The 23,806-nt window shown below is 35.0% G+C and overlaps 1 protein-coding gene across 5 annotated transcripts in view; it reads left to right on the plus strand.

The window, feature by feature from the left end:
• The window catches only part of CEP120 (centrosomal protein 120), an 81,320-nt gene extending 60,016 nt beyond the window's left edge, over positions 1-21,304 (plus strand). For all 5 annotated transcript variants that reach the window (XM_074382102.1, XM_074382107.1, XM_074382100.1 and 2 more), the window contains 2 exons: positions 9,381-9,526; positions 19,438-21,304. In XM_074382102.1, coding sequence (XP_074238203.1) covers positions 9,381-9,526; positions 19,438-19,672 — 381 coding nt within the window. In that variant the 3' untranslated portion in view covers positions 19,673-21,304. The remainder of the gene's footprint in view (positions 1-9,380; positions 9,527-19,437) is intronic.
• The last annotated feature ends 2,502 nt before the right edge of the window (positions 21,305-23,806 follow it).

The raw sequence follows: 23,806 nt of genomic DNA on the forward strand, positions 1-23,806 counted from the left end.
GCATTTTCTATAGAGAACTGAATCTCATTATAATTGACATGTTTTCTATTGAGAAGTATCTGTGCAAGAACTTTTTACCTTGTCATGTTCATATATGTCTGTTATAGATTACATTCTTTAAGTTTTTTACCATTTGAGTTAGTTTCAAAAAAATATAAACAAACAACGTTCTGAATAGAATCCCCCAAATTCCTGGGTTTTGATTAGTTTTACACTGGGATATTGAAGTAGTCTACTTTAAAAGAAGATTCAGTGTGAAAGGCTCCAATGCAAGAATCTCTCCTTTCTAACGCACACATCCTCATACACTTTTGTTATCTTCTGGATCTTTCCATTTAATCCATTTTCTAGTTTACCTTCTTCTTGTATATTTCCTGCCCTCTTGCCCCAAAAACATGGCAAAGTAATTTTATCTATTTGATTCTAATAAGGAGGGCATCACAAACATTCAGATACCTTCTTTGACTTGAGTTACTGTAAGTGTAAAGAAAAGGAAAACAAGTTTTAAATTGGTGGTTCAACTCTGAAACTTAAAATTCATGAAAGAAAACTTTGAGTGCAGAGATGTTCATTGCTTTTTCATTCCAAACCAATTTTAATCCTTATCCTACAAACTTTCTGCTTTAGGGACAACACTGTAACCAACTTTTGAGGTCACTAGGAATCATTGATGTTCTGCAGACTAACCTGAGATGCAACACTTTAAGAAGAAAAGTAATAGACCTTGATATTACCATAGTGAATTGGGCTCTGCCACTAACTGTTTTAGTAAGATTAAAATTAATAACTTCATCAAATTGGCACATTTCATATGTGTGAAAATTCAAAATTTTTTCCTTCAACTTTTTATTAAAAACACATTTATTGTGCTTGAATATAATTTTGGAATCGTCTATCTAGTTTTGTTCAGAAGATTGTTTGTGTAACTTCTTGTTTAAATTGGATTAGTACCATGTTAATTTTACATTGCCTCTGGTGAATAGCCACGGGGCTGTAATCTCTGCCAGTAATTTGTCACATCAAAACACTCTGGAGGGCCATACAAAACATTTGTGTAGTACGGATTAGACGGTGAAAGCCGTATCTTAGTTTGTTAATAAATGTTAATGACAAAACCCAGCTGGTAAAGCTTGGAAATAAGACCTAATGCTTGATGCCCATTGCCAGAAGAATGTTTAAACAGAGATTTCCATTACTCAGAGGTGACCTAGGATAGTCAATTTGTGAATTAAAAAATGTAACCTAATTATTTAGAAAAAACTTTTTCTTTTGATTCACAACCACGAAAGTCTTTTCCCAGTGGTAAGCTTTTTTGTTCTTTGGTAACTGGGAAGGCAACCATTGTAAAATATAAATGAGCATAACATAAAATGAGTCCTGATTTAGAAGACAAGGAAGTGATACTCAAGTTTGCTATCATGGGACAAAGTTAAAAGTTCTACTTATTAGACTTGTAAGAGGTAATTTTGTTTCCTTTTTTTTTTCCTTCGATATACTACAGAAATATTTTAAAACCAAAACAAATACTTGAACGGCTTTGGTTTACAAATACTCAAGTGAAGTTGTCTGCCTTCCTACTTGTGCTCTAAATGATAACATGTTTGCATATTTACTTAAAAACATTTCTTGACACGTTAGAATATTATGCAAGCAGAATAAAACCTGCAGCTTTATAAACAATAAATGAAGCATTGTTATGAAGTATGCGTTTGTTGTAGAAAATGTAACAATTTTATGTCAGATATTTTCAAAGTAGGTATGTTTGTTTCCAGGACAGGAAAGAGAACTAATGTTTTGGGAAGGATTGTGGGTCCCTTACCATATTTGTGCACAGTAGATCTGTTTAAAACTGAGCTGATATATTTAGTTAAAACAACACAGACTTCATTGGCTGACATTAGCACTATCTTGTCCAGCCTCTTGCTTATCCGCTCTGAGTAATTAATTTGATTAATTTATACGTAATTTAGCCAAGGATGGGATGTAAATCTTTGTTTAAGAAAACAGTTGGAGGTCCAAGTCTTCGTTAAAAACTGTGTCTTGAAACCATCCAGGCCCTCCTACTGACTTGTCAGCTCTGGGTTATTTTCAGAAAACTTTACTTGAGTTCCTTAGTTTAGTTGTAAGTTTTTTTCCCACAGACTTACATGGTATGTGTGAGTGGGAGAGTAACTAGTGGCCACTTTTTAGCCGCTGTTTAGTCTAGTGTATGTATGTTTACATCTCCTCTTTGGATTTATAGGCAGCCAAGGCAAAATAAAGATTATACTCACTTGATTGAGGAGCCTTTAACCCAGAGCACCTGGCACTGGAGAGGACTTCTTTCACTAACCTCTAATTTGTGTGTGTGTGTGATTATTATTAATGCCCTATACTTGATTAAAAATTCAAAGCATTTAAACAAGTTTCTTATTTTAGAAAATGTTAAATTTTATCAAAAACTTAGTTTTACAGAGTAACATAAAGCTAATAATCAACTTTTATTACTTCTCCTGCTTGCAGTCATACTTACTCATTATAAAAATTTTTTAAAAAGCCAATTTTGTAACACCATATAATATAGACACTACAAATCACATCTTATCCTCAGCCAAAGAAGACAGTTTGGTTTATTTTTGTCCAGATATGTTTTTTTTCTTTTTAAATAACTTTAAAATGAAATCTACATGTCAAAGAAGGTTCTTCTACTCTTTCTACCTGCCTCCTAGTTTAAGAAACAGCGTTATGAATGCTTTGGAAGCTCTCTGTGTCCCTTTCTCAACTGTATCTTCTCTTTCAAGAGGTAACCACTATCTTGAATTCTTGAATTGGATATTTATTATTCCTTTGCTTTTTGTCATAATTTTGTGACATAAGATATATTAAAAGTCTATTTGCAAATAGCATTGCTTAGTTTTGTATGTTTTGAACCTTAATATACATAGAATCATTCTCTGTAAATATTGTACAATTTTTCTAGTCTTCTTTCAGTGGACATGTTTTATCCAGGATACAAGAATGCTGAATGTATTAGTAGCTGTAAGAGTTTCTCTAGTGTTTATATCTAAAAGTAGGATTTCTGGTACTAGGGAACATTCATTTCTTCAGCTTCACTAAATATTACATAATTATCTTCTAAAGTGGTTATACTAATTTGCAGTTCTCAATAGTAGCATATAATTGTTCCTGTTCTTCACATTTTTGCCAACAATCGGCTATTGTCTGATGTCTTAAATTTTTCAGTTTGATTGGCCCCAAATAGTGTCTGTCACATTGTGGCTTAAATTTTCATTCCTCTAGTGACTAATAACTTTGAGCATCTTTGTATATGTTTGTTTTTGAGACAAGGTCTCACTCTGTCACCCAGTTTGGAGTGCAGTGGAGCATTCATAGTTTACTGCAGCCTCGACCTCCTAGGCTTAGGTTATCTACCTCAGCCTCCCAAGTATCTGGACTACAGGTACATATCTTCATGTGTAGCTAATTTTTATAATTTTTTCTTTTTGTAGAGACAGGGTTTTGCCATGCCACTTAAATTTTTTTCATCTGTGGCGTGCCTGTTTATGTCTTGTGCTCAACAGAATTTAATTAACAGATGTAATTCAGATTTTAGAATATCAGACAAGAATTTTGAAATACTACTATCACTATACTCGAGAAAATAGATGATATGATGAAGAAATATATTAGAGAAGTGATATCTTTTGAGACTATCTTATGTGTGAAGAGTGGGGAGAAGGGAATATTTAAAGAGATGCTGGCTAAGAATTTTCCAAAAGTCAAAAGGGTATCAGTTCATAGATTCGAAAATATCTATGAACTGCAAGCAGGATAAATACAAAGTAAACCTACCTAGATGCATCAGAGCAAAATTGACAAAAAGCAAAAAAAAACCTTAAAAGCTGTTGGGGGCAGGGGTGGACAGATACATTGCCTTCAAAGGAGAAATGATAAGACTGACAGATTACTTTCTAACAAAAGTAAAGGAATTTGTAAGACAGTAAAATAGCATCCCTAAAGTACTAAAGAAAACAATTGCTGAACTAAAATTTTGTTACCCAGTAAAAGTGCTCTTCATAAATGAAAGACTTCAGACTGACAAAAATTGGCAGAATTTGTCATGGCAAATCTGAAGCAAAAGAAACACTTGAGTTTTCCAGGCAGAAGAAGAATAATCCAGAATGAAAGTTTTGAAATGCAGAAGTTGAAATGCAGAAGAGTGAAGAACAATGTAAATTAAATTTCCCTTTATCATTTACAGGCAAACTGTAAATGGATATTGGTTGTAGGAAAATAATAAAAATATTTATGTATTTAAAAATATACATAAAATTAAAATTTATGACAAAAATATGAAGAGATAGTGAAATGCTTAAAATATGTTGCATTATCTGAAGTTATAAAGGTCCTAATTAGATTTTTTTAAGTGAGGGATACATATTTCTAAAAGAAGAGCTAAAAATGAATCTGTAAGAAGATAGAGGGTGAAAACTGAATGGCAAAATATTTGATTAAAAGAAAAGAGAAGAAGGAACATAGATGGAATGAGTACAAAATCATAAGATGGAAAGATTTAAATCTATATATATATATCACCAATTGCTTTAAATATAAATGGACCAAATGCTGTCATTCAAGACAGATATTTAAAAACTGAATTTTAAAAAGTCCACAATATGCTTTGTAAGGGATACATTTTAAATATAATAACATAGGATCGTTGAATTCTAACATAAGAAAAATATATACTACAATAATACAAAGTAAGAGAAAGCTGGTCTAGCAATACTTATATTAGGCAAACCAGACTTTAGTGAGAGGCATTTTATTGTAGGTCAAGAGAGTTTTCATAATTATAAAAGGGGGTTAATCTACCTGGAAGATGGCAACAGTTCTACATTTGTATGTACCTGGTAGCACAGCAACAAATTATATAAAGAAAAAAATCAATAGAACTAAAAAGAGAATAGGTAAATCTATAATAATGATTAAAGATTTTACCGTAACTCTCCTGAAAACTGATGGCGCAAACAGACTGAAAATAATAATGTAGAAGATTTGGGCAACACAACCATTGCTATATTCTAGAACATTTCATCCAAAAAATTCAAAATATACACTATTTTCTAGTACACACAGAACATTTAGCCAAGTTGCTCATATGCTGGATTAAACTACAATTCTCAACGCAGTCCAGAAGACTGTAATTGAGAATATGTTCTCTGACCACAGTAACATTAAGCTAGAAATAAGATCAAAGAAAATGTCCCCAAATGAGTGACTATTAAGTAGTATACTTCTCGTAACCCATGGTAAACTGGAGACCACAGTAACATTAGAAAATATTTTGAAGTGAAAAATAGTGTAGATACAACGTATCAAAGTGTGGGATTTAGTGCAAGCCATGCTTAGAAGTGTGTAACCACAGTTGTGTTTAGAAAAGAAGTGAAGAATAAATCTGCTCTCTAAATATTCCTTTCAAAAACTCAGTAGAAGAACAAGAAATTAAAGTGGAAGCATGGAAATAAAATGAATAGAAATTAATGAAATGGGGGAAAATGTACAATAAAAATCAATTAAGCCAAAAGTCAGGTTTCTGAAAAGAACCCTCCCCCTTAACAAGTATTCAAGGGCAAAAAGAATAGACAGTAACTACTCATATCAGGAATTGAATAAAGAGACAGGACTACAGATCCCAAAGGCATTTAGAGAGATAAGAGGATAGTATGAACAATTTCATGTGAATTTGAAAAAAGAACTTCCAAAACTCACACACTAAGAAACAAAAAATAGGATTAGTCTTATAGCTGTTAGAGAAATTGAATCTGTAATAAAAAACCTGCCCACAAAGAAGGCTTCAGACCCATATATCTTCACATTTGAATTTTAGTAAACATTTTAAGAAGAAATAACATTAGTCTTACACAAAGATTTTAGAAAACAGGAAGTGGCAAACATTTCTGTTTTTTTAATGAGACTAGCATAATCTTGATCCTAAAATCTTACCAGGACATTACAAGAACAAAATTAATTGGCCAGTCTTTTAAAACATTAAAGATGCATGTTTAAGATATTAAGCTTGTAAGCATCACAACCAAGTTTATTTACTAAACAGATGTAAGCTTGTTTATTTACCACATTAAAAGAGTAAAGGAGAAGAAAATCATATCAATAGCTGCAGAAAAAAGTCATACATACTCATGGTAATACTTAAAAAACTAAGACTAGACAAGAAACTTGTTAATCTAATAAGGAGTTTTTACATAAAGCCTATAAAAAAATTCTGAAAATAATGAAACTTTCCCCTGAGATCAGAAATAAGAGAAAGATGCCCTCTATTACCATTTCAACATTGCATTAGAGGTGTTCTAGCCAATGTAATAGGGCAAGAAAAAGAAAGTGTATCATTTGGAAAGGAAAAAATAAAACTACTGTTATTTGCAGATAACACTGATGTATTTAGAAAGCTAAAAAGTATCTACAGTGACCTATTAGGAATAAGTGGTATAGCAAGTTTACTGGAAACAAAGTCAATATGTAAAAAATCAGTGTTATTTCTCTACTACAGGTAATTAGGAAATGAAAATTTTAAAGCTCTACCATTTACATTAGCATCTAAAATCAAATATCTAGCAGTACAATCAAAGAAATATGTCTTAGCATATAGAGAACTATCAACTATTATCAAAAGTTAAGATCTACATAATTAGAGCAATAAACTGTTTCATTGATTGAAGAATCAATATTTTAAAGATACTAGTTTTGGCCAGATCTGTAGATTCAGTATCATAAAAATCTCAGCAGGTTTTTCCTTTAGCTTTAGAAATTGAAATTTATATGGAAATGTAAGAGCCAAAAATAGCTAAAATAATTTCGAAGAATAGCCAAAGGTAGAAGAACATACACTATCATATATTAAGACATTGTTACAAGAGTTACAGTAATTAAAACCGTGTAGTGTTACTGCCAGAAGAAATAGATCAGTTTAGAGCATCCAGAAACAAAAACATACATGGACAAAGGTGATATGTGACAGGTGATAACTGCCAAGCAACAAGAGAAGAGGTGTTTTTCAGTAAATGTTGCTAGGTCAGTTTGAGCTCTATATGGGGGAAAAAATGAAACTTCAAGAGGGTAACATAAAAGAATATCTTTAAGACTGAGACTGGCAAAAATGTCCGAAATAGGAAAGAGCACTGAACACAAAGGAATAGACAGAAAAATCTGATGTTTTATTAAAAACAGCATTAAAGGAGTGAAAAGACAGGACAAAGACTAGTGAGAAATAGTTGTAATTTATATAATTGACAAAGGACTTATCCAGTATTTATAAACATCAGTAACAGATGATGGACAACCAAGTAAAGTACCAAAAGTTTAAATAGGAACTTTATAAACTTAAATAGGAACTTTATAAACAAAGATATCTAAATGCCATTAAAACCATTAAAATGTGTTCAACTTCACTGGTCTTTGAACAGTGCAAGATAAAAATCACAATGAGATACTACTAGCTAACCTGTCAAATGGCTAAAATGAAAAAAAAAAATGACTTTACCAAGTGTTGGCAAGAATATAGGGCACTGGAATGCTCAACTGGAAGTATGAATTAATAAGACTACTTTGCAAACTGGAAATACAGGTTGAACATCCCTAATCTGTGAACATCCCTAATCTGAAATGCCTCAAAATCTGAACTTTTTGAGCTCTGATAGGACACCACAAGTGGAAAATTCTACACCTGACCTTATGTGACAGCTCATACAGAATTATTTAAAACATTGTGTAAAATTACCTTAAGGCTGTATATACAAGGTGTATGTGAAACATAAATGAATTTCATGTTTAGACGGCCCCATCCCCAACATATCTCATTATGTATATGCAAATATTTCAAAATCAAAGCACTTATGGCCCCAAGCATTTCAGATAATGGATACTAAAACCTGTATTTACTAATACTGTTGTAATTCTCATATCCTCTGACCACTCAATTTGAGGCCTATGTATATATCCAGTGGGAATGCATACAAATGTATTCCAAAGGACATGTATAAAATCTTCACATCAGCATTATTTATAATTCAAAACTGGAAACTGCCCAGTGTCCTTCAGCTGAAATGAATAAATTATATATTCATTCAGTGGAATGCTGTATGATCATATAAATGATTAACTATATAGAATGAGTCTCAAAACAATGTTAAATGAAAGAACCCTGACACAAATTCATATTGTACAGATTATATATTAAGTTCAAAACTTATTTCTGTTGTTAAAATTAGGATAGTAGCTATCTTTGGGAAAGGGAGAGTGGTTAGTGACTGGGAGGAGACACAGACTTCTGGGCTTCTGGCAGTCTGATCTGGATGGTGGGTATGTGAGAGGTCTACTTTGTGAAAATATATCAAAATGTACCTTGTCATTTGGCAGTTTTTTGTTTGTTGCAATTCGGTAAATACTTTTTTAAAAAAATAGTTAACAAAAATCTATTGATCCAGCTCTCCTACTTTGGGGTTCTCTCTTAAACAAAAGAAAATGATTTAAGGATTCCTGAGCTGACTGTGCAATAGATGACAGGGTGTCCTATTACAGCATTGTTTGTAGTAGCAGAAGTGTCTGTTACTAGGAAAGTGGTTGAATAAGTCATGGAATATCTATTCTGTGGAGCATTACACATTTATTTTAAAAGACTATCTGTTGACCTGAAGAATTGTTAAACTTATTTAAAAAATGCAAACTAGAGTGTATTGTTTGTTTTCATTTTTGTTTAAAAATATATGTGCATAGGTTTTTATGTGAGCCTGGAGAACAGAGTGGAAAGACATATTTACTGAAGTGAGAGAGGAATTAGCAATTTGTGCAGGGACAATTATTGAATTTTTCTAGGTACATCTTTGTATAATGGTTTTCTCAGGTGCTGCTCTTACCAGTAGCCTTTTGGCAGTTCATTGTATTGACAGCAGCCTCTTTGTCCTGTGATATTCAGCTAATATCAATCACTGATTGATGAAGGATTATGACTTATAGTAAAAGAAGTAACAGAGTGTTTAGAGAAAACCTACCTGGGTATTTCTGGATAATATATAACTCATAAAATTAGCAGTGCAAGGATCGGCACATGCCTTGGGCTCACTTGGGCCCTGATGCTGAAGCAGGAGGATTCCTTGAACCTAGCAGTCTGAGGCCCTAGTGTTCTTGGTTGCTCCTGTGAATAGCCAGTGCACTCCAGCCTGGGCAAGACAGTGAGACTTTGTATTCAAAAAAACAAAAAAACAAAAACTGGTAGTGTGTGGCTATATTATGGGTGTTGTCAAATAGGATTATAATCATGATGCAAATCAGATGAAGTATTTGTTCCTAATGTTAGGGATATGACTTGTTTCTTTGTTTCTTTCAAGAGGGAGCAAGAAAGCCAAATGGCTCGTCTTAAAAAACAGCAGGAAGAATTGGAACAGATGAGACTACGTTACCTGGCTGCCGAGGAAAAAGATACAGTAAAAACTGAGCAGCAAGAATTGTTGGATATAAGAAATGAATTGAACAGGTATTATAACTAAAAGAGTGTTTCTTTCAAAAACCAAAGTTTGGTTCAGGGAAGATACAACTTCAGGTCTTCCAAGGATAAAGTAGATCGTATATAAAAATATATAAAATGTAGTAGACATATACAATAGAAGATCTATGGCAGCAGGACACTGTGGCTCATGCCTGTAATCCTAGCACTCTGAGAGGCTGGTGGGAGGATCCTTTGAGCCCAAGAGTTCCAAGCTGCAGTGAACTATGATCATGCCAACCGCACTCCAGCTTAGCGACAGCTTGGGTGACAGAGTGAGACCTTTTGTCAAATTTAAAAAGAAAGAAAAGAAAATCTATGCCAAAGATCATTAAACCTTTTTTTTTTTTTTTGCTATGACTACATCTATGGAAAGTCCATTTAGCTCTCCTGTGTCCATTTATAGGATTAGTACTTTAAAATTTATTTTTGTGTGATGATTTCAGAATTATTGCTACTATTAAACTGAGTCTTGAATTATATAAAGTATAAGAAATTTCAAATTTGATTATATTATTAATATCTGTAACATTAGCTCTTAGTGAGCCCATACTTTGTGTCAAGAGCTGTTTTAAATGTCTTACATTGCTCAGCTCATTTTTAAAAAATCTTCAAAGCTACTTTGTGAGAAAGATATTTTCACCATTTTAGAGATAAAGAGATGAAAATTAAAGCTTAAATTTAAGATTATTCAAAGTCATATGGAGTTCAAATCTGATTCCAGAGATTGTATTTTTAACTACTGTGCTACATTGGGCTTCTCTGTAGTCCTGTGTTCATCTTAATCACAACTTCAACAGTGTTTCATGTTAGAAAAGTAATCACAAAGAAGCAGCATAAAAATGAACTCTAGTCTTTTTGGAGAGTGGTTTTGGGAGAAGACTTTTTAGTTTAGTTTATCAAGGGTCTAGTATATTTTTGTTTGAGCAAAGTGCAGTTTTAGTTAACTTGGACTGATTTTAAAAAATACCATAGATTGGGTAGCTTAAATAGAAGTTTATTTTCTCACAGTACTAGAGGCTAGAAGTCAAAGATCATGGTGCCAGTGTGGTTGGTTTTAGAGGGCCGCCTTCTCAACTGTGTCGTCTCTCTGGTGTCTCTTCTTATGAGAGCACTAATCCCATGATTAGAATTTACCCTCATGGCCTGATCTAAACCTGATTATCTCCCAAAGGTCCATCTCTAAATACCATCACATTGGAGGTTAGGGCTTCAGCATGTGAATTTGGCAGGGACACAGTTCAGAGCATACGCATTATATTTGACACAGTATCTTATGATTATCTCCATGTATGAAGTAGAGAAAAATGTGGTCACTATATTAAGTGGGTTCCTAGCTGAATTAAATAACTGTATTTAAAAGATAATAGAAGAAATACCAGTTGTAAAAGGTCAGCTCTAAGTACCATGCTTAACAGGGTTCAATCCATAGTACTTTTATTCTCATTTATTCAGAATACTTATTTGGTATCTACAATATTGTAGACTTGGAAGATATTACAAATTAATGAATTATAATATCCTTGCCTTCCAAAATTTTGCTGTCATATTTAGCACTTTTTTGGTTCTAGTTTAGCAAGTGTATATTTAGCTCCTGCTGTTTGATAAGTACTGTTTTGGTGGCTTAAAGATATCCATATTGCCTATCAAATTCGTAGATCATACACAATTGAATATTACTAAATATTATCTTAATAAATATTAATTAATAAATTATGCTTCTGAGAGAACGGAAAACAATATTAAATATATTAGAGACCAAAAAGGCTGAAAATCCCAAAAACCAGAATGCCTCTTCTCCTCTAAGGGATCATAACTCCTTGCCAGCAAGGGAACAAAACTGGATGGAGAATGATTTTGATGAAATGACAGAGCAGGCTTCAGAAGGTGATTAATAACAAACTCCTCCAAGCCAGAGGAGCATGTTCTAACCCAATGCAAGAAAGCTAAAAACCTTGAAAAAAGGTTAGACAAATTGTTAACTAGAATGAGTTAAGAACATAAACAAACTGATGGAGCTGAAAAACACAGCACAAGAACTTAATGAAGCATACATAAGTTTCAACAGCTAAATCGATCAAGTGGAAGAAAGGATATCAGAGATTGAAGATCAACTCAATGAAATAAAGCAAGAAGACTAGAGAAAAAAGAGTGAAAGGAAACGAACAAATCCTCCAAGAAATACGAGATTACATTGAACAACCAAATCTACATTTCATCAGTGTACCTGAAAGTGACGGGGAGAATGGAACCACGTTGGAAAACACTTTTCAGGATATTATCCAGGAGAAATTCCCAAAACTAGCAAGGCAGACCAACATTCAAATTCAGGAAATACAGAGAACACTACAAAAATACTCTTCAAAAAGAGCAATCCCGAGACACATAATCATAAGATTCACCAAGGTTGAAATGAAGGAAAAAATGCTAAGTGCAGCCAGAGAGAAAGGTCAGGTTACTCACAAAGGGAAGCCCATCAGACTCAGCAGATCTCTCAGCAGAAACCCTCCAAGCCAGAAGAGAGTGGTGGCCAGTATTCAACATTCTTAAAGAAAAGAATTTTCAGCCCAGAATTTCAGATCCAGACAAACTAAGCTTCATAAGTGAAGGAGACATAAAATCCTTCACAGATAAGCAAATGCTAAGAAATTGTGTCATCACGGGGCCTGCCTTACAAGAGCTCTGGAAGGAAGCACTAAATATGGAAAAGAACAACTGGTACCAGCCACTGCAAAAACCTACCAAATTACAAAGACCATTGTAGCTTTGAAAAAACTGCATCAACTAACGTGCAAAATAAACAGCTAGCACCATAATGGCAGGATCAAATTCACACATAACAATATTAACCTTAAATGTAAATGGGCTAAAATCCCCAATTAAAAGACACAGAATGGCAAATTGGATAAAGGGCCAAGACTCATTGGTGTGCTGTATTCAGGAGACACATCTCACATGCAAAGACACACATAGGATCAAAATAAAGGGAGGGAGGAAGATTTACCAAGCAAAAGGAAAGTAAATAAAAAGCAGGGGTTGCAATCCTAGTCTCTTGATAAAACAGACTTTAAAACAACAAAGATCAAAAGAGATAAGGGCATAACATAATGGTAAAAGGATCAATGCAACAAGAAGAGCTAACTGTCCTAAATGTGTATGCACCCAATACAGGAACACCTGGATTCATAACACAAGTTCTTAATGACCTACAAAGAGATTTAGACTCCCACACAATATTAGTGGGAGACTTTAACACCCCACTATCATTATTAGACAGATCAATGTGACAGAAAATTAGCAAGGATATCCAGTACTTGAACTCAGCTCTGGACCAAGTGGACCTAATACACATCTCCAGAACTCTCCACCCCAAATCAACAGAATATACATTCTTCTCAGCACCACATCACACTTTTTCTAAAATTGACCATATAATTGAGAGTAAAACGCTCCTCAGCAAATGCAAAGGAATGGAAATCATAACACACAGGCTCTCAGACCACAATGCAATCAAATTAGAACTCAGGTTTAAGAAATTCACTCAAAACCACATAGCTGCATGGAAACTGAACAACCTGTTCCTGAATGACTGCTGGATAAATAATGAAATGAAGACAGAAATAAAGATGTTTTTGAATCCAATGAGAATGAACACAGCATACCAGAATCTCTGCACATTTAAAGCAGTATATAGAGGGAAATTTATACCACTAAATGTCCACAAGAGAAAGCAGAAAAGATCTAAAATCAACACCCTAACATGACAATTAAAAGAACTAGAGAAGCAAGAACAAACAAATGCAAAAGCTAGCACAAGAAATAACAGAGCAGAGCAGAACTGAAGGAGACACAGAAAAATCCCTTCAAAAAAATCAATGAATCCAGGAGCTTGTTTTTTGAAAAGGTCAACAAAATAGATAGACTGCTAGCCAGATTAATAAAGAAGAGAGAAGAATCAAATGTAGAAAAAATGATAAAGGGGATATCACCATCAATCCCACAGAAATACAAAGTACCATCAGAGAATACTATAAACACCTCTATGCAAATATACCAGAAAATCTAGAAGAAATGGATAAATTCCAGGACACTTACATCCTCCCAAGACTAAACCAGGAAGAAGTCAAATCCTTGAATAGACCAATAGCAGGTTCTGAAATTGAGGCAGCAATTAATGGCCTACCAACCAAAAAAAGTCCAGGACCAGTTTCACAGTCGAATTCTACCAGAGGGTACAAAGAGAAGCTGGTACCCTTCCTTCTGAAACTATTCCAAATAATAGAAAAAGAGGGAATCCTCCCTAACTCATTTTATGAGGCCAGCATCATCCTGATACCAAAACCTGGCAGAGACACAACAAAACAAGAAAATTTCAGGCCAATAGCCCTGATGAACATCGATGTGAAAATCCTCAATAAAATACTGGCAAACTGAATCTAGCAGCACATCAAAAAGCTTGTCCACCACAATCAATTCAGCTTCATCCCTGGGATGCAAGGCTGGTTCAACATACACAAATCAATAAATGTAATCCATCGCATAAACAGAACCAGTGACAAAAACCACAAGGTTATCTCAATAGATGCAGAGAAGGTCTTTGACAAAATTCAACAGCCCTTCATGCTAAAAACTCTCAATAAACTAAGTATTGATGGAATGTTATTTCAAAATAATAAGAGCTATTTATGACAAGCCTTCAGCCAGTGTCATACTGAATGAGCAAAAAACTGGGCACATTCTCTTTGAAAACCAGCGCAAGACAAGGATGCCCTCTCTCATCACTCCTATTCAACATGGTATTGGAAGTTCTGGCCAGGGCAATCAGGCAAGAGAAAGAAATAAAGGGTATTCAGTTAGGAAAAGAGGAAGTCAAATTGTCTCTGTTTGCAGATAATGTGATTGCATATTTAGAAGACTCCATCATCTCAGCCCAAAATCTAGTTAAGCTGATAAGCAACTTCAGCAAAGTCTCAGGATACAAAATCAACGTGTAAAAATCACAAGCATTCCAGTACACCAGTAACAGGCAAACAGAGCCAAATTATGAGTGAAATCTCATTCATAATGGCTACAAAGAGCATAAAATACCTGTGAATACAACTTACAAGGGATGCGAAGGACCTCTTCAAAGGAGAACTAAAAACCCCTTTTCAAGGAGATAAGGACACAAATAAATGGAAAAACATTCCATGCTCATGGTTAGGAGGAATCAATATTGTGAAAGTAATTTATAGATTCAATGCTGTCCCCATCAAGCTACCATTGACTTTCTTCAGAGAATTAGGAAAAACTATTTTCAATTTTGTATGGAACCAAAAAAGAGCCCACATAGCCAAGACAATCCTAAGCAAAAAGAACAAAGCTGGAGGCATCGTGGTACCTGTCTTCGAACTATACTACAAGACTACAGTAATCAAAGCAGTATGATACTGGTACCAAAATAGATACATAGACCAATGGAACAGAACAAGAGGCCTCAGCAATAATGCCACACATCTACAACCATCTGATCTTTGACAAAACTGTCAAAAACAAGCAATGCGGAAAGGATTCCCTATTTAATAAATGGTGTTGGGAAAACTGGCTCACCATATGCAGAAAGCTGAAACTGGATCACTTCCTTACACTCTCTACAGTTTAAGTCTTTAATCCATCTTGCGTTAAAGATGGATTAAAGATCCACTGAGCTCAGGAGTTAAAGAGCAGCCTGGGAAACATAGTGAAATGCCATCTCTACACACACACACACACACACACACACACACACACACACACACACACACACACAAATTTAGCTGGGCATTGTGGCATGTGCCTGTAGTCCCAGTTACTCGGAAGGCTGAGGTGGGCAGATCCACTGATCCCAGGAGGTCGAGGCTGCAGTGAACTGTGAGTCAAGATGAGTCTTTAACTCAAGATGGATTAAAGAGTTAAACATAAGACCAAAAGCCATAAAAACCCTAGAAAACCTAGGCAATACCATTCAGGACATAGGCATGGGCAAAGACTTCATGACTAAAACACCAAAAGCAATGGCAACAAAAGCCAAAACTGACAAATAAGAGTTAATTAAAGAGCTTCTGCACAGCAAAGGAAACTATCATCAAAGTAAACAGGCAACCTACAGAAGGGAATTTTTGCAGTCTACCCATCTGACAAAGGGCTAATATCCAGAATCTACAAAGAACTTAAACATATTTACATGAAAAAAACAAACAACGCCATCAAAAAGAGGGCAAAGGATATGAACAGACACTTCTCAAAAGGCAACATTTATGGAGCCAACAAAATATGAAAAAAAAAACTCATCATCATTGGTCATTAGAGAAATGCAGGTCAAAACCACAATGAGATACTATCTCACGCCAGTTAGAATGGTGATCATTAAAAAGTCAGGAGACAACAGATACTGGAGAAAATGTGGAGAAATAGGAAAGCCTTTACACTGTTGGTGGGAGTGTAAATCAGTTCAACCATGGTGGAAGACAGTATGGCAATTCCTCAAGGATCTAGAACTAGAAATACCATTTGATCCAGCAATTCCATTACTGGGTATATACCCAAAGAATTATAGAATGCAATTTATAATTTATCCATAAGGATAGACTAGTTAAAGAAAATGTGGCACATTTATTCCATGGAATACTATGCAGCCATAAAAAAAAATGAGTTCATGTCCTTTGCAGGGACATGGATGAAGCTGGAAACCATCATTCTCAACAAACTAACACAAGAACAGAAAACCAAACACTGCATGTTCTCACTTATAAGTGGGAGTTGAACAATGAGAACCTGAAGACACAAAGAGCGGGCATCACACACCGGGGCCTTTTGGGGCTCGGGGGTTAGGGGAGGGATAGCATTAGGAGAAATACTTAATGTAGACAAAGGGGTAATGGATGTAGCAAACCACCATGGCACATGTATACCTATGTAAAAAACCTGCACATTCTGCACATGTACCACAGAGCTTAAAATATTATATATATTTTATATATGAGACAAAAGCAGAATCCTGTGTATAAGCTGTAAGAAAAATCGCTTAAGTGATAGATAACACATAAAACAGTTCATGTGAAACAGCTCAGGAAGATTTATGTGGCCACTAATAATTGTTTGATTTGGCTGCCAAAGAGTTAGTGCAGTTAGGGACATTCATAAAAGTAGTGTTCAGTATTCAGTGCTGGTAAATCACCTCTGGGATGCTCTGGGATGTTCTCACCCAGGCGTCCCCAAACTACGGCCCATGGGCCGCATGCGGCCCCCTGAGGCCATTTATCTGGCCCCCCGCCGCACTTCAGGAAGGGGCACCTCTTTCATTGGTGGTCAGTGAGAGGAGCACAGTATGTGGCGGCCCTCCAACGGTCTGAGGGACAGTGAACTGGCCCCCTGTGTAAAAAGTTTGGGGACGCCTGTTCTTACCAATGTGCAACACAGTTTAAGGGAAATCAGCTACCTAGAGAGCTTCTAGTGGAATATGACCAGGTCAGTAAGGGGCAATATATCATGTCATCAAAGAAGTTGTTTGGAGAGTGAAGGATTTGAACTTGGAGAACTCTTGGGAAAAGTGGTAGATAGCTGTCTTCAAATATCTGGAAGGCTACCATATTAAGAAGTAAGTGGACTTCTCCTCTTTAGGCAATATCATAGCCAATCACTGAAAATATAAAGAGGCATACCAAGTTCAATATAAGAAGGAACTTTCTAGTTAGAGCAGTTCTACAAAGTAGTATGTTTCTAGTGGCGGGGAGTGTGCTTGTAGAGTCCAGAACAGCAGTTTGCAGGAATGTTCTAAAAATTTCCTTTAACAACTTCATGGGCTTCTTCAGCTATCAGGTTCTAAAATTCTATTGTGATCATGACTAATAATTGCATTTATTAAAGATTTGGTAGAGATGATCTATCAGTTGTGCAAAAATTGCATTTGTCCTACATGTATAGATAGATGATGCACAGAAGGGAAATGGTTAATTTTCTTGTACATTGTTTAACATTGCATGCCATTAATTTACCTAGAGGACCCCATCCTACAAGACAGCTATAAGAATCAGCATAGGGGAAACAACTCTTCAGAAATCTACCCTTCCTTATCCACATGAATTGCTCAAATTTAATGGAAAGGCTTGGTACCAGTGTCTCATTCGCCACTCCATTTCCCACCCAGGTCCCAGAGTACAGTACCCTGCACCATTTCAGCTTTTTGTTTTGGAACAGATAAAGACATTTGATACCCTTCTTGTACTGTAGTTTCTTTCTTTCTTTCTTTTCTTTCTTTTCTTTCTTTCTTCCTTTAATGAGGAATTATAGAAGTTTTATGTTTCAGAGGGCCATCTGAGCAAATGAAAGTGTGTACTTCCAGCAGTTGTATACCCTCTGTTGCCCATCCTGGTCTGTCAGAACAGGATTTGTTCCTCACTGCATCTTTCTCCTTCCCCCTCACCCTGTGTATAAATTCGGAAATGGACTTTGGCTTTTCTGTGGCTTTTTTCCTCTGAAGACTATCTCAGAGGAGGGACTTAGATGCAACTGCTTTGTCTTATAATCAAGACAAAATTTAGGAATTGTTGCAAATTAAAATACTTTGGTAGCCACTAATATAGAGAAATATAAAATTATATCTTAATTGTACATTCTAAATTAAATTAAAACATATTCCATATCCAAACTTAAGTCTTATTATCACTTAGTATACTTAGTAAGTAGGCCAGGTACAGTGGCTCATGCCTATAATCCCAGCACTTTGGCAGGCCAAGGCAGACAGATTGCTTGAGCCCAGGAGTTAGAGACCAGCCTGGGTAACATAGTGAAATGCCGTCATACACACACACACACACACACACACACACACACACACACACACACACACACACACACACAAGCTGGGCATGGTGGCATGTGCCTATAGTCCCAGCTATTCAGTAGGCTGAGGCAGGCAGATCCATTGAGCCCAGGAGGTCGAGGCTGCAGTGAACTGTGATTGCACCACTGCACTCCAGCCTGGGCGACAGAGTGAGACTTTGTCTCAAACAAACAAAATATACTAAGTATTATTATTATTGCTCCATTTTCAAGACAGTTTGATAACAGTATTCTATTGGAAATACCCAAATCCCAGGTCAGCATCTACTCTCTTTTTTTCATCTACAAATGAGAATGATAACAAACATAACTTGAAGATATCCATATAAAACCTTAACATGCATATGCCCTTTGAAACCACACATATTTATAGAATTTTAGTTTCTACAAATAATTAGAGACATAAGCTCCATAATGGTAGGGAATTTTCTTCTTGGTTCACTCAGTGCAGTATCCCCTTAGCTTGTTTGGCACAAATAAATTTTTGTTGAATGAATTTTTTAAATGTATGTTCAAAACAACAATAACAAAAAAGGTTTAAGAGCAACCTAAGGATGAATAATAAAGGATGAATAAATGTTGATACCTCAAATGAGAGAATATTATAAAACCATTTAGAAGAACATTTAATGATATAAAAAAGTTACTATATAAATAAATAAGAAAAGTAGTACATAGCATTGCATATGTAGTATTTTTTAAAAAATACATATTTTAAGAACATATGCATTTTTTAAACTTGAAAATAAAAATATTATTCAAATTAGGGTAAGATTACAGTTGATTTTTATTTTCTTCTTTACACAGCTCCAAAATATCTATAGTTTTTATGTATTTTGTAATTAGAAAGACAAGTATTGTTTTTAAAGTTGCCTTTTATAAATGTGCAGACTCTGGCTAGCCAAGTGGAACATTGGTGTTTTTTTTTCTTCCTGAAAATATTACTAAAACCTTATTTTACCACTGAATCATTCTGTTTTTAAATTGCACTGTTAAGAAAACCAACACAGTTGCTAGAGTGGCATTTGTTCTTGACTTCTCAGGTTAAGGCAACAAGAACAAAAACAATATCAGGATTCCAGAGAGATTGCAAGTGGAAAAAAGGATGGCCCACACGGCAGTGTATTGGAAGAAGGCTTGGGTGATTATTTGACTCGCCTAATAGAGGAAAGGGATACTTTGATGAGAACGGGTGTGTATAATCACGACGATCAAATAATAAGTGAACTCAACCGACAGATCAGAGAGATTTTGGCAAAAAACAATGCGAGTAATTAATAACATTTGGGAAAGCTTTATAGAGACTCCTAAGTCTAAATTTTAATTTCATTGTAAAACCCCCAAAAGTGAGGAAAATGGATGTTTTAAAATTCTATTTTCAATTTTTATAAGCAGAACTTTGTATGTTATTGTATAGTATTTATTTGATCTTATTTACTTTATGCTACCTCTTCCATACTGGTTTTATATGTAATTTGTATTTTATATACCCGTTTTAAATGACTTTTCAGTGTTTTTCATAATTTATAATCTGATGGCTAACTTTCAAAACAGCTTTTTACTAAGTTTGTTGTAGGAGAAATTACTATAGTAATTTCCAGTTCTACTATGTTTCATATTGAGCCAAAAGAGTATATCTTGCACTTTAAAAATACTGCGTCCTATTCCATTTGAATGTAAATGTCTTTAAAGTTGAGACCAGTTGTAACCAGTTTAACACATTTTGGATGACCTCTTTTCCTTAACTTACAGTATTTGCAAGTGACATGTTTCAAAAGAAAGATCAGTACAGACAAGCCATTTGACATATTGGGTGACAAATTGGTCATTTATTTAAATAAAGTTAATGCAGATTAAATTTGTTTCAAGAGCTATTGAATTTTCAAATTTCCAGTGTACTCATAACTTTTAAGAACATGAAGTGTTAGCTTAATATAGTTTTCTCTGTCAGTTTCTTGCTCAAGTTTGCATTGTTTTCTTTTGTTAAAATTAGAGATTTATTTGCCAGTTATGGTAATACTAGCTATAGCTTAAACCCTCTGTAATAGAACATGGAAACAGACACATAAAGACATTAGCTGAAAAAATAGAGTAAAAATCAACTATTTTTTACTCCCCCTAATTTCACTCTTTTTCAAAAGTGCACGAGATTCAGTCATTGGATTTATGCAGTGCCATGTCTGTATAAACTCTAAGAGTTCTTTTATATCATATTCTTCAGAGCCAACATTTGTCCTCAAAGCAATGCTTTCTAGCTCCTTTTACAGAATACTCGAAAAGTTTTAGCAAATTCACAGATTAGGTTGAATTTCAAAATATATGTACTTTAAAAATTTCTAATTTCCAAATATAATAAATTTATGTATATACTTTAGGAAGTTACCAATAGTTTCCATCAAAGCAGAATAGGGTATATGGTAACATTAATTTCTTGTCATTTTAAATGAGATATATTTCTTTTTATGGAAATTAAAGTCCCTATACTTATTATATATATTTTTTCTTATTAACAAAATATTAATCTAAAAATAACAGCAGTAAATAATAAATTACTGAATGAGAGGATAATGAATCTGTGAATCATAGCAGGAATTTGCAATATTAATTATGATTAGCTATTTTTATCTCATTGATTTTTGTGCCACTTCAATGGAACAGAAGTATGCCTTTTGTTTTGGAAGGTCTGGGATAAAATGCTATTTTTTATGCCAGATTATTATTATTTTTACTATTTACCTTCAATTGCATTGTGTGTTACCTGTGACTGTTTTCAAACACTAGAGGGGGCCTCTGATTTAAAGAAACAAAAAGGACTTTTCTAAAATGGATGTGTAGTTTATTTTGCCTTCTGTAAAGCTCTTTTGGCTATTGTAATTTAACAAATAAAATCATAATTGCGTGCATCTCTGAGTTCTTGAGCAGCCTGTTACTTTTGTTTCTAAACAGAGTGGGCAAAGTGTTTGAGTTTTCCTATTGCAAATGACTCTTTTTTTTTTCTCAAGTATTCACATACTATTTTTTGTCTTACAATTAGGGGAGTCTGAAATCTTAACACTCTTCTGTAGTCCTTTTAGCAATGCCCATTTCATTTGTAAATGCTGTAGAATGTATTTACACTGATTTTGCCTAGGACTTAATGAGCATGACCACATGACTATATCAGTGAGTGGGTTGCAAGCATGGCTGGGTGAATAAGTTTCCTAGTAACAGGAGACCTTGTATCAAATATTTTCAGATGAAATAAGATTTACCTTTAAAATTTCTCTGATTTTTCATGGAGAAAGTCTAGTTTCCATGTTTAAGGCAGGCATGTACTGCATAGGAGGGGTGTCTAATGTCTATCAGGTGTATCTAATACCATGTCTGTATAAATATAGGAGTTCCCTTGCAGATAAATCCTAGTAATTTCTATCTGGACCTGAATTCCTGTTGCTTCAAGCAGATGTGTGAGTAGTGATTTAAGGATGTATTAGGGGCTCTACTGATAGGCAGACAGTCTCATCTGACCAGATGATTTTCTCCTCTACTTCTTATCCAGATGCTGCCCAGCCTGAATCTGGGTTCACAGATTGCCCCAGTATATATTGCTTGTTTGCAGCCACTTCAGAATGGACTAACCAGCTTTTTATAGTTTATAAGAAGGGCCCTCCAGTAGCTATATATGAACTTAAAAGATATGTTCTCACTACCGTTGTGTCTAGGTTCATTGAATACCTAATTTTTTAATTTTTAAAATTGACCATTCTTCTGCCTCAGCCTCCCAAGTAGCTGGTACTATAGGTGTGTGCCACCACACCCGGCTAAATTTTGAATTTTTAGTAGAGACAGGGTTTCGCTATATTGGCCAGGCTGGTGTCAAACTCCTGACCTCGTGATCTACCTGCCTTGGCCTCCCAGAGTGCTGGGATTACAGGCGTGAGCCACCACACCTGGCCACAACCACTAATCTTGCTGACTCTGGATTTGCCTATTTTGGATTCATATAAATGAAATCCCAAATTGGATATTTAAAATAGAAAATGTTAGAAAACCTAAGGGATTTTTTTCTATTACTAATTTCTATAATATGTTTTATCAGTTGTTGAATGAAATGATACAGAGATCTAGAAGGCCAACATAAGGGTTTAACATTCATGAACCATTGGGAATAGAGTTCAACTTCTCTTGTATCCATCCCCTATAAAGCACTGACTAAAAATAATAGTGAAAAGTAGATAATGTTCTAGCAATTCTGGTGCTGAAAATGGGTAGCTGACACAAAGCTTGTGTTGTATCATCGGTATCATCAAAATTGCACACTTTTCTATGGTTTACAGAGTTTGGGGATAAAGTGAAGCAGTGTCAACCAGAATGTGAGGTCTGTGAGGGCATCCCAGGTCTATCTTAGTTTCTTCTAGAACTAAAAAAAGTGCTGGCCATATGTATGCACTCAAGATAATATTTGCTAAATTTATTAAAACAATAAAAGATTATGTATGGTCTGTGAAAATAGATGTAAACAATTTTGATGGCTGAAGTGCAGGAGAAAACACACCCCCATGGCCTCACTGATAGGTTTATGAACTTGTGGTCTGGCTGCCCGGGACCTATAGAAGTAGAGGAGTTCTGTTTGTTGGATTTTTTACTTAAAAAAAAAAAAAAAAAGTTAGCTTTAAATTCAAAACGATCGTGGGGAAGAAGGAAGGGGGAATTACTGTTCAATAGATCCAGAGCTACTGTTTGGGATGGTGAAAAAGCCCTGGATTATGAAAAATGGAAATAATTGCACAGCAGTGTGAATAATTCTACTGAATTTTACACTTAAAAATAATTAAGATGACCAGGTGCAGAGGCTCATGCCTGTAATCCCAGCACTTTAGGAGGCTGAGGCAGGCGGATCACAAGGTCAGGAGATCGAGACCATCTGGCTAACATGGTGAAAACCTGTCTCAACTAAAAATGCAAAAAATTAGCAGGGCATGGTGGCACGCATCTGTAGTCCCAGCTACTCAGGAGGCTGAGGCAGGAGGATTGCTTGAACCTGGGAGGTGGAGGTTGCAGTGAGCCAAGAACATGCCATTGTACTCCAGCCTGGGCAACAGAGGGAGACTCTATCTCAATCAATTGATCAATCAATCAAAATAATTAAGATGGTACATTTTATGTTCTATATATTTTACTACAATTTTTTAAAAATTTGCTTCAACCTCTGCCTCAAATCGCCCTACCCAGTGTTCTCATGCTGAAAGTTTTCTGCATAAGAGTCATTTGTCATTTCTGAAGATAACATCTTGTCATTCCTCAGTTGTAGAACTGGATCAAAGATGCTTCATTAAATGTTTATAGCACCTTTAGCAAAATCTGAAATGAGTGAAAACTAATGGCTACATTTAAATCCTGGGTTCTAAAGATAAATTGTAGGCTCCTTGAAAC

Source organism: Saimiri boliviensis, chromosome 1, assembly GCF_048565385.1.
Source record: "Saimiri boliviensis isolate mSaiBol1 chromosome 1, mSaiBol1.pri, whole genome shotgun sequence".
Classification (NCBI taxonomy): Eukaryota; Metazoa; Chordata; class Mammalia; order Primates; family Cebidae; genus Saimiri; species Saimiri boliviensis.